This window comes from Anser anser, assembly GCF_964211835.1.
Source record: "Anser anser genome assembly, chromosome: 3".
Taxonomy (NCBI): domain Eukaryota; kingdom Metazoa; phylum Chordata; class Aves; order Anseriformes; family Anatidae; genus Anser; species Anser anser.
The window spans coordinates 69,384,538-69,399,493 of NC_139722.1; the positions used below are offsets into that span (position 1 = coordinate 69,384,538).

The 14,956-nt window shown below is 44.6% G+C and overlaps 1 protein-coding gene and 1 long non-coding RNA gene across 5 annotated transcripts in view; one reads left to right on the forward strand and one right to left on the reverse strand.

Moving 5' to 3' along the window:
* The first annotated feature begins 1,079 nt into the window (after nucleotides 1-1,079).
* On the forward strand, nucleotides 1,080-5,636 carry LOC310896002. Of its 2 annotated transcripts, none has more exons than XR_014581112.1 (2): nucleotides 1,080-3,109; nucleotides 4,581-5,636. It is a non-coding gene; the product is annotated as an uncharacterized lncRNA (long non-coding RNA). The 2 variants fall into 2 exon arrangements; XR_014581113.1 differs by having other exon boundaries at nucleotides 1,791-2,282.
* The window catches only part of AKAP12 (A-kinase anchoring protein 12), a 30,305-nt gene continuing 20,760 nt past the window's right edge, over nucleotides 5,412-14,956 (reverse strand). For all 3 annotated transcript variants that reach the window (XM_083827779.1, XM_083827780.1, XM_083827781.1), the window contains 3 exons: nucleotides 11,114-14,895; nucleotides 8,428-10,356; nucleotides 5,412-7,830 (listed from right to left, as the gene is read on the reverse strand). In XM_083827779.1, the coding sequence (XP_083683905.1) occupies nucleotides 7,822-7,830; nucleotides 8,428-10,356; nucleotides 11,114-14,895 (5,720 nt within the window). In that variant the 3' untranslated portion in view covers nucleotides 5,412-7,821. The remainder of the gene's footprint in view (nucleotides 7,831-8,427; nucleotides 10,357-11,113; nucleotides 14,896-14,956) is intronic.

Genomic DNA, 14,956 nt, shown 5'->3' on the forward strand with positions numbered 1-14,956 from the left:
GTGGGAGGGACCCCGCGGGGAGCAGGGGCAGGGAGGGACCGTGAGGGAGCGGCGGAGACAAAGCCTCAGGGACTGACTGCAGCCCCCATTCCCTGTTCCCTTACGCTGCTTGGGGGAAGGAGGTAGAAGAGGGTGGATGGGGAGAAGGTGGTTTTAATTTGCTTTTAGTCTCTCACTGCTCTAGCTTGTTAGTAATAGTCAATAAATTGCATTAATCTCCCTACTCTGAGTCTGTTTTGCCCGTGACAATAATTGTTGAGTGATCTTCCCGTCCTTATCTCAACCCTTGAGCCCTTTCCATCATATTTTCTCCCCCTTTCCCTTTGAGGAGAGGCAGTGGGAAAGCAGCTGTGATGGAGCTCAGCTGCCCAGCTGGGTAAAACCACCACGGGTACAATTCGTGTCAACCTGTGAGAAACCAGCTGAGCCTCCTGCCGGCAGAAGGCCTGGCTGTGAGCATGCGGAGGACAGCACTAGATGGTGCAGTCACACCAGCGCAGCCACCCGGGCCTCCTGGCTCGCTGTCCAGCAGCCCGTGGCAGAGGCAGGCACCTGGTGTCCCAGAGGCCGCTCTGGCCAGCCCAGGTGGGCAGAACGGGCCCTCGCTGCCCCTGTCTTGGAGCAGCTGGAGTAAGGGCGGTAAATCCAGCACTCGGGAGAGGAGCAGCCTTTCCTGAAGGAGAAGCTTTTCCTTTTTCTAAGCACCCAGTTCCTGCAGAAAGAGGTGCTGGAGGCAGGAGGTGCTGCAGGCTGCCACAAACGGCATCCACAGGTGTCGAGACAGTCTGGCCTCAGGTGAGGCCAGGTGGGGAAGGGGCAATGAGCCTCTGGGGGGTCCTGCCCGCACTGTCTGTCAGCAGAGCTGCCAGGAGAGAGACACGAGCCAACAGCTGGGTGGCAGAAATGATTTACGGGGGGGAAAATGCTGGATGTTCCCTGCACACCATGTTCCAGCTACGCGAGGGAAGTTCAAGGCCTAGGGGCAGCCACTCTCTGGGCCTCAGCACTGCCTGTACCAGTGGATGGTGGGAGGCTGCTGCAGCTCCACGTCCCCAGGTCCAGTGAGGAGACAGAGCCTGAGCATGTCCTGCCAGTGAGCACACACACACAAATACATAAATGCCCAGGCACAGAGGTTAACACAGAGAGAAAGCTCTGTCTCTACCAGCACCCAGCTGCATGCCCACAGCATGGGTGGCCTGATCCTGCTCCTCCTTTCCCACTGATCAGGATTGGAGTCTGCTACTGCAGTGTGGCCCCCACAACACATGGGTTGCTCCTGCTGTGGGCTTTGGGCCCTCAGCCTGTGCAGCAGCAGCCCCCAGCCCTCTGCCCTACTCCAGCCACTGGCAGCAGCACCCAGGAGCCCTGAGGCCGTGGCTCACCCAGCTGCTGGCACACAGACCTCTGCTCCTGCCTGCGGTGTTCACACCTGCACGTGCAGAGCACACAGCAAGGCCATGCAGAAAGCAGCCAGAAATCAGATTTACACAGGGTAGGGGACCGATTGTGCTGATTAAGCACAGGGCTCAATCTGACAAGCTGCTGATCAGCCACCTTTACATTCAAACAGCCCTTTGTTACCTCTATCCTTTTCCTACAGTTGTTCCTCTCTAGTCTGCCTTATTTCCTTTCCCCACCTTTGTTCCTCTCACTAAACACCCCCTAATTCTTAAACCCTTCCTACAGTCCCCTTCAAACATCCTGTAGTCAGTTTTATACAGTCCCCAAATGCTCTTCCTCCTGCATCCCATGAGTCCCTTAGCAGTTTCAGTTGGCAGTTTTCTGGGGAGTTTCCCTGTTGACTCATCCTGGTGGGTTTCACACGTGAGACAATGGTCTCATCCACGAATGGTCTTAGCAAACAGCCAATTCAGTGTGCTGTAATTATCGCTGATTAGGTTTTCACTGATTAGGTTACAAAGGTTCCTCCACCTATCATTGTTTCTCTGATTTTCCCCCTTTCCCGGTGTCCCTGTGTTTATGATGATTAGAAGTTGCCCTTAGTTGAATAACTAACAGATGTCCGTAGATTTGGTTAAAAGTAAACGAAGGGAACTCAGATCTTTCTTGTTTGCCGAAGTAAGAATATGATACCCTTTCTCCACACCTGTTTGAATTAAGCATTGTTAACAAATGGCAAGGTGTGAGCCAAGGACTGCAAATCTTTGAACAACAGAGGATGCTGTAGTCAGCCCACGTGGCACCAGGAATCTGCTACATCTGAGGCCGCAGAAGAGACAGACGCTCCTGGTGTCAGCAGTATTACTACAGAAGCAATGGTAATGTCTTGAAAACACCTGGCACAGAAAAAGCTTATCCTCTGAACTCTGTTGAACAGCTTGTGCTTAATGTCTGTAGTGCATGTGGTACCTTAGTCATCCTCAATTACAGAGCTACTAAAGAGTTGGTCTACATTCAGCTGCTGTGTGAGCATTAGTGTCCTTTCCTTCTCTGAGGGAATGATTTACTTGGAGGGAATACTGGGGCAGAGAAGAGGACTCCTGTTGGATGCAGAGAGATTATGATGCCTGCTTCTCTGGCAGTGGAAGGAGCAGGTGCCATGGTCTGATGCAGAGCCCTTCTAGCTTTTCTGGATAAATATTAGTTCATAATCTAGTAAATGGAGGGCTGTAGTGTTTTGTTACCAGGATTATGAGATACTTCTGAGAGGTAGGTAGATGTAGTTACACATCTAAGGAGGGCTTCAATTACTGTCATCCTCATCAGACCACAGAGGGCTTACCCATAGGGGAAATCAATGTGTCTCTGACCAAAAGCTGTCTCTAAGCAGTATCTTGGGCAGAGAGAGAAGAAACCTGCCAGAAATGCTGGTGACAGGAAGGTTTGGAGGCAGGTGGCGAGTCAAAGCAGAAGAAGTTAACTCCCTCAGTTTCTGGGCACAACCTCTGAACAGCAGCACAACCAGCAGCCATTGCCATTCCCGAGAGGCAGAGCAGAAATAACTACCTCCTGAGGGGAGGGGAAAGCACAAGCGTCAGACAGCCTCAGTGACAAGCAATGTGGACAGTGAGTCAGGAAAAACAACCCATTTTCTTCTGCCTCATGCTAACTTCAGGCATGTGTTGATTCCAAAGTGCTCCAGCAGGTAAGAGTGCAATAGCGATATACTACAAAGCACAACTGTAATATTAGATCCTGTCACAGACAGCGGCTCTAAGCGGGTACGTGAGGCAGGGTATAAGTACGTGACGAGCATATGTGGTACTTCCCTTTATATTTTCACAGACTCAGTTTTGGGATTTCCTGACTCAGGTGTGCCTTCTGCATATTTGAAATCTCTCAGTGGATTTTCTTCCATGAATTAATGCAGTGTTCCCTTTCTATCCATATAAACTTTCACCAGGTTTTTGGCAAGGAGTCTGGTAGGATAGTTACCTTTCACACGTTCCCTGAGAGGTGTCCCTTCTTCAGCGCTAATCACCTCCTCCCAGCCTGGGGAAAAATGTTAATTCTCCATGCGTGATCACTGCTACTCCCCCTACTTTATTTTCTTTGCTTAAAATCAGAGTATCTTTTTTTTTGTTATTGGTGCTCTGTTCCCATGATTTGGTTACATTTTGAGCTCACAGCAGAATCAAGCAGAGATTTCTCACCGGAACATTAAAACGGGCTAACCTCAGCGCTCCTCTTTCAACAGCCTATTTTAAGCTCTTCTAAGCATAAGAATCATTAATATTTCAGTCTAACTCATTTAAAATTCAAATGTAACCTTCTAAACTTTGGTCCATGCCCTTTATCTATAGTAGATTATTCAGTTATCCAGACCCCTTTATCTAAACCCATTATCCATTCTCAGTATCTCCCTTTCTATTACTCAAGAAAATAGCCATGAGGGGAAAAATAGAGCTACACTGAACTTTATTCTTTAAAGGTCAGAATTGGTTGTTCAGATACTTTTATATTTCTTGTTTTTATCAAATTTTAAAAGATGCCACTCCCGCCGCCTCCTGCAGAAAGGGAAATCACTATCTTCACAGCATTTTCAATTCATTGCTAAGTATAACTTTAAAGATATGAACAGATTATTCTTATTACTTATGCTGGTATGTATGAGCATATTCTTTAACAAGGTCTTCATCACAGAAGTTACACTGTGGCCTTCTGCTGCATTTAGGTTTTATTGATCAGCTTTATTTCTTGTAAAGCTAGTTTTCTATCCACGCACACACAAAGGGAACTCACTTCAATTTGGTGGCATTTCTGGGGGTGGCGGTGGTGGGATTGCTTTGTTTGTCTGTTTTTTATTTTTTTATGTTGTACATAGCAATGAGTAGATCAGAACATTCCTGAATTCTTTACTGTTATTTTTTCATTCTCTCTTTTGTAAAGACTAAACTTAGCGTCCAACTAGAAATGCCATCAGCCCTAAATTCGATATAAATATTGTGGTGGCCAAGCTTCCACCTCGCTAGCAGCATCTTAGGTGTGTTCACACCCCTTCTTTTGCCACTGCTCGTCCATCACCAAGAAGCCAGGACTTGAGACGCTGTGCTGCCGGTCCCACTGGGCCACGATTCCTCATTGCTCCTCGTACCAAACCGTACCTTTCCTTGCAGGGCCGCCAGCCTCCTCAGGCCCGCTCCCCTCCCACGTGGCTGTGTGACCGACAAACATCCAGCATTCGGCATCCAGACGCGACCATCTCAGGCATCCTGTTTCTGGCAAGCTGCCGGCCCGTCCCCAGGCACTTGCTGTATCCAGGCTGTGCAGGTTCCTCTGTGAGCACAGCTGCCTCCCATATGCTCCAGGTCTGAACGGGAGAGCCAGACCTGCTTCCAGAGCTTGAGCTAACAGGCAGGATGCTCAAGCTATTTCCAACAAAACAGCCTCCTGCTGATTCAGGTGGCTTGGTCGCCAGTCCCTACACTGATGCTTGTTCAGGGACCTTCATATTAACGAGTACCAGGATATCATAAATGCACAAACCTTGCACAAGTATGGGCAGAGGACTTTAGTGTCTGCATTTACTGTGACCAGCGCTGGTGTTTGCTGATAATGAATTTAGCATCTCAGCTTCATGGCTGAGACAAGAACACAAACATAGCTTTTACAAAATGAGTTCAAGTGAGAGTCTATACAAGGCACGTGATTTACTGATTTTTCATTCTGGCTCACTGAATACTATTATCTATCTTGAATTTAATGGATTTTTTTTTCTTTCTTCACAGTTTTCTGAAGTATCTTAATAGTACACGCATATTTTATAGAAACTTATACCCAAGTTGCCATTTAATTCTGCAATTAGCTCCATTAATTCACATCAAAAGCTGAAGGTCAGTCAACAACAAATGAATCGTCAGGAGCAAATCTAACTCTGAAGATTAAGCAACCATCAAAATAACTTACAGTAAGCAAGCTGAAAAAAAAAACACATACACACATTAAAACAAATTTGTAGTTGTATTTTATTTAATCAATGAAAATCTACGTTAAAAACACAAAATCAAATTCAGTAACCCAATACATTGGATTAAAGAAAGCTTCAAGCTTTTAAGCACAAGCCAGAAGTCACAGTCTCAAATGAGAGTTTCAGAGGCCAAAGCAATATGCTGGAACAAAGTAGGATATTTAGACGGAGTCATGCTCCTTGCACCGTTAGCATGGGTTCAGGTGCAATATATATTCTTAGCTGTCAGTTACAAGAAGCCTTTGTATTTGTTTTATAGTTACGGTTGTTGCATTGCTTACCTAGGCCTTGGATTAATGGAGAAAACAAGCAAGTTTAAGCACTTGCCTGCCCAATTACTACCAACAGACAATCTACATTGTGATAAAGCTAGCTTTATTTAAATGAGGTTCAGACAAGAATTAACTTTACATATTATTAACAGCTTTGGAGCTACAAACATAGGAATCAGGATTACACAGGTCATGCTATTGTTATCTCATTTTACCTGCTGCAGTCATTGCAATATGGCTTAACGTACATAGGTACACAATTTGTACAAATTCAGCCAAGTTTGCACTTGTGAGGTGTTATTAAGAGCATGATTAACTTGCAAGCCAACTTAAACCTGTGGAAACCAACAGAATTTGTTGGAATTGCCCAAAGCTAAGGGGGAAAGCTGCCACTAACAATGGACAAAGACAGACTGGATTGTTTGAAACCACATTGTTTGGCTTTAAATATTTATATAATTTGCTCTGAGGTAAGGAAAAATCTTTTGATGCTTCCACACAGGGCAGCACCAGATGGTGCAATCACACCAGTGCAATCAGTCGCATTGCTTGCTGTATGTGCAGCCCCGAGGAGAGGCAAGCACCTGCCGTAACAAGAGCATTTGTACACTAAAAGTTGTTTTTAAAATAAATTACTATACAGGTAGGATAGTGAGCTATTGTTCAACTTGGTGGGCATCGGTTTCACAAAGTGCGATCTGTAACCTTCACTTTAGAAATCAGAGCTGTGACTGGTACCCCGTGTTTGATTTTAATGTAAACAACAAAAGGGAAGACCTACTCCTGTTAGGGACGGACATCCCAGGACCTCAGCACCCCAAACTTCTGTCTTTTGCAATCCAAAGCAGAATTCATTACCTGCCTGGATGTTAGATGGTGTGGGTGGAGGTAAAGGCTTGGGGATGAATGGGGCAGTGACCAGGACTGAGCAGGGTGTGATTTGGGTGTTGTGGTACAGCTGGGGTTGCTGTATGAGTAAGACAGCAGGGAAATACTAAGTCTGGAGGGTTCTCAGAAACCTGGGAGGACTGCAAGCTGAAGTGACGTTGGTCAACACAGTTGGATCTGACACAGGTCAGGGCTCTCCTTTTGTCTTTAGAAATACCATAGTTCTACATTAAAATCGGAACTGGGCTTAGGATATACATATAAATATTCAAAGCATGACAGCCAAGTTTTGGAGAGATTTTACAAAGGGAAAAACCTGGAACAATAAATAGGAAACTACATGTTATCAAATTCCACTCCACCAGTATCAATTTCCTCTCCAGGCTACTCTACAAAATTCCTTTAAGGGTACGCCTAAACGGTACAGAAGTATCATAGCTCTACAATAAAATCAGAACTGGGTTTAAGACATACATATAAATATTCAACACATTACAGTCCAGTCCTGAAACCTGAAGTCTTGAACAACAGAAAAAGAGCATTCTCAATCTCCTTTCAAGCTACACTGTAGAAGTAATTTCTGACTAAATCAGGCCTGCACAAACACAACTGAAGGATGGATGGAGATACCTGAATGGGACTGAAAGGCAGAAATCTTGAGCATCTTGCTCAAGGATTTGTGCGTGATCCAGTTCCTGCTGTTTGCTAGTCACGTCTGCTAGTCAGCCAGAAGTCTCGTGTGTTCTCATCAGTCAGCTCTCCTCTTTCCCCTCAGCACAGAAGTTGAGCAGCAGCTGTGGCCGCTCGTAGGTCGGATCAAGGCAGCTACGGAAGATGTTTGGGGGTAAGGGAGACTGCAGAAAGGAGGTAGGAGATTTTGGGATGAATGAAGGGATTCAAGAAGTCAGGGCAGAGACAGGACGCGTTAAGTGAGGGGACGGTAATAACTGTGGCACAAATTTTAGTGGTCTGTCCATTCACTCGGTTGTGCATTTCCAGTCTAAACGGGATATTTTGGGCAGAGGCAAATGACCTTTGAATGGAACACGTGTAGATATACCCAACATTAAAGGCATTGTTTTTTAATGACAATGACAAAAAACGTGAAGTCTTCAAAAGAGCAGATGTTAACATCCAAGAATAAAGGGTAGTGAATTAAGCTCCTGGTTCTGTCACAGGATTGTCAGTTGTTCTCTAGGACCAGCATCTCTCCAAATGCCACGTGGATACTTAGCACATCTGAAAGTAAGAAGACAGTAGAAAAAAAAAGTATTAATGTCAACTTACTCTCTCAAAAACACCTTATTATCTTTCCCAAGCAGCTTTAGAAATGGATTTAAAGACAGTCATGTGGCTTTGTTAAGCATAACAGTAAATAGCTAAGAGAAAGACTATACCTATCACCTTTTCTGATTTGGATTTCACTGAAGTATAAAGAGCTTTGGGAATGAGGCACTTCAAGTTTACCATGGAAGGCAACACTCACCTCCTTTAGGATAAATTAAAAAAAAAAGTCTGTGGATTAAATCTTATACACATCTGTATGGCATGTGTTTAACGTATCTTGGAAAACTGGAAACTACATGTTCTGCCTCCCAGAAATATCACCCTAAACCACAGGTCAAGACAAAGGCCTTTAATGTGAGCACAGCTGTACAGAAAACTAACAAGGTGTAAAGTAGTCAGAGTAGGGAAATCTGTGGCCTGTTGGTTGAAAAGGGGAGCACTTGTCTTTCACTGGAATTAAAAAAAAAAGAGGAGAGAGACAACAGTTGTAGAGAGCGCAAAATCTACTTTGGGGAGAAAAAGAAATTGCTGGCTAAAATTGCTACTTACATTCAAGGCCTCAGGAGCCAAGGAGTTCTGACTTTGTGCACCATCACAAGACGTGCCTTCTTGGCAACCATCATCTTGCCACGTCTGCATCTTCCCGTCCTCCACCGGTAGGTGACATTGTTCTTCCTCCCTTTCTGCACACGTTTGCTGACCTATATGTTGGTCTGAGATTTCTGTAACCTGCCCAATCTCCTTTTCCTTCAGTTTTAGTGGGTGTACATCTAGAGGGTCTTTGGTTGAGTCTTCTGAAGTACTTAGCTCTAATGCTGATTTCTGAAGTCTTACACTTTCCTTTGAAATGTCTTCAGGGGTAGGCACAATACTTAGAGAATTCTGACTTTGTCCATCTTCCAGCACCTCACAAGTTAACAGCATGTCTTTTGTTTTTCCTACAGTTGCATGAATTTCTGCAGACTCTATTAATGCAGCATGTTTCTCTACTTTGGATTGCTGGAGCTCTTGTTCCATACTTGATATCTCTTCCTTTTTTACCAGGAACTGGTGATCCACATGCATGTTTTCCAGAAGTTCAGGTATAATTGTACCTGATGGGCTCTTCCCTATGGTCTTAATGTGCTGCTCTGACTCAAAGGCCTCTTCTGTTTCTGCAAGTTTGTTAACGGCCGTCTGGATGACATTCAGTACAATTTCTGTACTCTGGGACTCTATAGTCCCAGAAGGAACAACATCCGCCTCAAATTCTGTGTGGGTGAGGGAGAGACCATCACTTAAAGGAGCAGCAGGCTGTTCGGGTAGTCCCGTGCTCTGGGGACTCTCTGGTATTCCATTCATGTAAGCGGGACTTAGTTGAGGCTGGGGTGCTTCTGCCCTACCAGGCTCTGCAGTTTCACTGCCTGAAGAGTCAATGGTGGTAAATGGGACCTCATCAGAAACCATTTGCTCTGGTGTGGTTGCCAAAGGCTCTGCAGTTTCGGCTGTTGTGTCTGTGGGCGTGACGGTTTCTGCCACGACATGCTCTTCAACTGCTGCAGCTGCTACAGGCACAGGCATTTTCTGAGCCTCCAAGCTCTCAGCTAATACGATGTCTGAGTCGGGGCCCTCCTCCCGCGCAGTTAAAACCTCTTGCTGGACAGCTGTTGAACAACATTCATCACCCCTCACTGCTTCCTGTTCTCCAGATCCAAATACTTCTTTGGCTCCTTCCATCAACTGCCCGTTTATGCTTTCTTCTTTCTGAAAGCCTTGATAGTTCGAGGTTTCTACAAGTTCTCGTTCTGTTTCTGCAGTCCTTTCTTCAACTAAGCTGCTTAGCGTTTCACTTGTCTTAGGACTTACGTCAGTGAGGGCAGTGCTTCCATTTTTAGTGATAGCTAGGCATGCTGATGCTGCATTAGATGTGCTGTCTCCTTCAGTCTGGGGCATGGCCTCAGTGAGAGCCTTATCACTTGGTGAGTGTGTTTCAGTTTTGAGCATGGCATCTTCTATTTTGCCACTTTTGGTTTCATCACTCTGGACGAGGGTTTCAGTTGTTTCTATGCATTTTGGCTCTAGGATGGGGACAGGATCTTTTGCCACTATCTGCCTATCATCCCCATCCCTCACACTCTGCTCAGCAGCTTCTGCTGCTTCTGAGGCTGTGGTTTCAGAGATAAGGGCACAGGTTTCTACCTCATTCTGCGTCGGGACCTCAGCAGCAGTGACTTCTGTGCTTTTTACTCCAAGGAGCGCAGCATCTTCTTCCTCTCCCTGGGCAGGTGCCGTGCTCGGAACGCTTTCAGTACAAGTTTGCTCTTGTGAGTCTAACTCAGGAATTTTGTCTTGTCTTTCAGGTTCAACAGGGACCACAGTGACAACTGCTTCTGTGCACACTGGTCTTGTGGTGAGAGTTTCGCCCTCTCCTTCAAGCTTCACGGGCTCTTCACCTGGAAGCCCCAAGGCAGAGGTTTCATCTTCGGTCTTGTTCTGCACCTGTGGAGAATCGTAACAGATCCTTAAAGAAGGGTACAAGCAGGGAGAGACTGAGAATGTTCTGGGTGAAAGCACCAGAAGATGTGACCAGGAGGAGAGGAATGTTATAAGAAGGATACTGAGATTAGCAGGTCACAAAGATCCCAGCACATCCAGTGTGTCAGGACACAGCTCAGGAAACAAAGGGCAGCCTAAAGCAAGGGACAGCTGACAGCACTTGAAACCAAGACAGCCAGAAAGATAGTGGAGACATAGGTAAGAAGATAGGAACACATCAGTCACAATAACTCCTGCACACAGATGGAGTTAGTGGTGTCATTTCTTTTCCTCCCTTTGCAGAAGTGTCTCAGCTACAACTGTATCTCTGCCTATGACTGAAGATGCCACCTGCTGTGTACGGTATCATATGGATCACAGCTGCATCATGTGTTTTCATATAATATCTTCAGTCACAGCGTGCTGTGCAGGAGCCCCAGTGGCAATTGTTTTCAGCACCTTCTGATCCATGCACACCATCTCCCACCCCCTTTCTGCAACCATTGCATCCACATCACTCTGCACATGAGCATCAGTGGCTGCTCCTTCTGGACATCTGTGTGTCTGTCTCACTAAAAACGAACTTCAAGTGCCTCGTGCTGCACAAGGAAGGTCTTTGACAGGACTATTGCCACAACCTGGCTCTAAACCAAGTATAGTAGTTAACACTTGCTGAATTTTTCTTTGACAGATCAACCTTCCTATCTCATGTAATACTTACTGCAGCCTGGACTTCTGGAATACATTCGTCTCTCATCTCATCCACTGTTAACTCTGTTAGTGGCAGTTTCTCTTGTTCTGAAGGCTCCTGCTTTGCTAATGGCTCTTCCTCGGGAGTGACTATTTTGCTGTCTTGTGATGAAGGTTCCTCAACTGTCCTCTGCATTTCAGATATTTCTTGGTCTTCTACAACTTCTTCACACGCCTGCCGCTGCCTTTCATCTCTCAATACATCCACATTTTCATATCCTTCTGTACTTTCTTTCATTGCAGCAGATACTTCACTACTTTCTGAACCTTCATGTCCTCTCTCTTCAATTTTATCTCTGCCCTGAATGCTCTCTGCACTTTCCACTGGCTGGACATCATCCTCTGTGTGTTCTGCTCTTTTCAAGGACTGATCAAGCAAAACTGTTTCCTGACCTGCAACTTTCCCATCTTTAGCATCATCTTTCACTTCTGACTCAATTTCTTGCACTTTTGTAACTACAGTTGGTGTCATGGTTCTTTCACTAACCAGCTGTGCTACTTCTGATGATTTTACTCTTTCAGCAACTTCGTGAAGAACTTTTTGCGTCTGCTTCTCTAATTCTTTCAAATTTTGTTCAGTGGCTTCTACTTCTTGTACTGGTGTAACTTCTTCTGTAGTATCTGGGGTTTCTAACAACTGTGAAACAGCAGAAACCATCTCGGTTGTCTCCTCAGCAAAGGATACTTCCACTGTTTCCTCAGCACAGGAAGCTTCAGTTGTCTCCTCCAGAGCCGTCACTGCCTCTGAGGTTAACTCTAACTCACTTGCTGCAGTATCATCACTTAGATCCTTTCTCATCTCTGGCACTGTCTTAGCAACTACCACTGCTTGTTCTACAACAACTTCTGATTCAAATGCTTTCTCAGTTTCTTTCTCTTCCTCTTCTTCTGCCTGCTCAATGCACTCTGTCAGAGCAGCAGATATCCACGATGGTGACCTTTCTTCAATACTGGTAACGGCTCTTTCCCCTTCCACAACAGTAACAGTGACTGCATGTACCAGCCCTTCACTGGGTTGCTTAACTCCTAGGGTGTCTTCTAATTTTTCTGCTCCTTCTTCCTCTGAGGTTTGTTTTTTCATTGCTTCAGCATCTTTCACTTTCTGGGCTTCAATTTTCTCTTGCTCTGCTGCTTCATATTCAGACAAAGGAACAACAGCTGGAATATCTGAATCTTCCTCAGTTGTTTCTGCCATGTCTTCTCTTGCTTGTTTAAGATGCGTTGGTTCTGGCTTTCCATCTGACTTTTTCTTCCTACGGCCAGGCATAAGTTTTCTAAATGGAACCCATGATTCATCTTTTCCAGGCTCACCATCCGATGTTGAATGTTCCAGGCTAGATCCCACAACAGAGTCTTCAGTTCTCTCTTCCATTCTGGTTTTGGATTTCCTTCTTGGAGTGACTAACCTTTTAAATGACTCCCATGTTGAAATACCTTCGCCTTCAGATGGGCTTCCAGCTTGTTCTGGAGAGGAATTCCCTTGTCCTTGATCACTCTCCTGAGAACTAGTAAGAATTGCATCTGTTGCTGTTTCTTTGCTCTGTCCAGATTCTTCTATTTTTTGGCCATCTTGACCAAACTTATGCTCAGCTTCTTCATCAGATGATGATGATTTCCTGGCTCTTTTCTTTGAAGAACCTACACATATAAAGGCTTCCCAAGACACAGAGGTGTCAACCTTTCTTTTGGGCTCTTCTGTGACTTTCTCTGTTTTCTGGTCCATCCCATTTTCTTTTAAGTCTACCTGATTTTCTTCAGCTGCATTTTCAGTTGCAGACACTGCAGCACTCTTTGTCTTATCAATTTCTTCTTCTTTGTCACTTTCAGAAGGTCTTCTGACACGTTTCTTGGGAGTCACCATCTTTTTAAATGATGCCCACGGAGTAACACTTTCTCTTTTTCTCTCCACATCTGAAACTGCAGCATCTTCATTTTCAGAGACCTGCATTCCATCTACGGATTTTTCCAAAGAAGGAATTTCATTCAGCTCCTCAGGAGAAGAAGCAGAACTCTCCACCTTTTGTTCTTCCGGGCTATCTGGGGAATCTGATAGCTGTTGAGTTAGTTCTCCCTGTTCCCCTAACTTAGATTCTTCTCTTTTGCCTTTATGCTTCTTTCCAGAGAGTTTTTTTAATCCAGTACCCGTAAAGAGTTTCTTTAAAGGACTGCCTTGCAGTTTATTTTTTTCTTGAGAAGAGAGCAGTTCAGCTTCATTTGTGATACCCTCTGGAGGCCTCTTTCCTGCTGCTTCTTCAGGAGTTATTTCTGTGGTTATTTCACCTGGTTTGGTACTATCAGTCATAACTACACCAACTTTGCCTTCATCAGTGGGTTTGACTGATCGTTGATCATCCGTGGTATCAAATGACTGTTCAGAAGTAGAAAAGGACTTTTCTCTAGCAGCCTCCAGAGTCAGTTCTGTCTCGTGTCCTTTGCTTGCCGCCTTCTCTGTGGTTTTATCATGAGCTTCTCCTTGTGCCTCTAACTTTTCAGTGACATCTGTTGCGGGTGAAATTTTCAATTCTGCTCTCTCTGGTTTTTCATCAAGCATTTCTTTCACCAGTGGCACAGGTTTACTTCCTTCTATTTCTTCAGACTTTTTAAACTCTTCACTAGAGATTTCAGTTGCCAATGAAGATCCTGCTTCAAGTTTCTCTTCAGAGGATATTTCAGTTCTGTCACTTACTTCACACTTCTCTGTAGACTCCAGATTTTCTCCTACAGGTAGGACTTCCGAGGATGCCTTCAATTCTCCATTCACCCTGTCTGTGATTACAGGGATTGTTATTAGTGGTTTCTCTGTCACTTCACTTTCTCTCTCTCCTTCTTCAGTTTTTTCTTCCGTTTCACCAATATTTTCTGTGACTTCTACCAATTTACCTTCTTGATCGTCTTCAGCTTTTTCCTCCTTTGCACTTGTAGCAACAGTTGTCACTACATCCTGCTCATCATGCTCTAGTAGCTTTTCCTTCTCACTTGCATCAACTCCAATGGCTGTTTCAGTCTTAGACTCTTGCTTTCCATCTTCTGTTTGTTCTTTCTCGTGTGTTTCAACGGTTACTACGGTCACACTCTTCTCTTCAACTTGCTTCTCAGACTCAGATTTCTCCTTTTCGCTGGTTTCAGTTGTTAATGTTGCCCCCTCTTTTTCTTGCTCTTCTTCTTTTGTAGGAGATGGTTGTTCATCTTCTTTGGGCTTCCTAAAACTCTTCTTTTTTCTAAATCCAGCCAATCCCTGAGAAAAAAATTTTCTTAATGGTGATGCAGTATCATTGGCTAAAGCAGATGACTGAGAACTAATCTCATTTGCTTCTGGTGTTTTAGGAGATTCATCTTCCGTTTTTTCATTTTTCAGTGCATCCTTGGCGTTGTCTTCTGCAGAGGGTGCATCTTCAGGCATCACTGTTTCTTCTGAGCTGACTTCTTTTTGATCATCAGCTCCCTCAGTGACTTGTGTTTCCTTTTTTACAGTAAGCAGCTGAACTGGTTCTGATTTTCCTGTCTTCTCTTTCTTCACTGTGAATCTGAATCCAACAAATTTAAAAACCTTTTTAAAGCCCAGATCATATGATGGTGTCTCAGATGCTTGTTCAAGGTCTTCTGCATCTTCTTCCGAAGATGGCAACTGTTTAACTATATGAGCATCCTCTTTCTCAGCATCTACACCATCTTTGGTGCTTGAGTCAGATGGACTTGTCTCCATAGTTTGGGTGTCTTCCTTCAGAATTACACCAGAATGTTCTGTTTGTTCAACTGTTTAAAAAAAAAAAAAGGGAAAAAATTGAAAAAAAAGTTAATCTCCTTCTTGATTAAA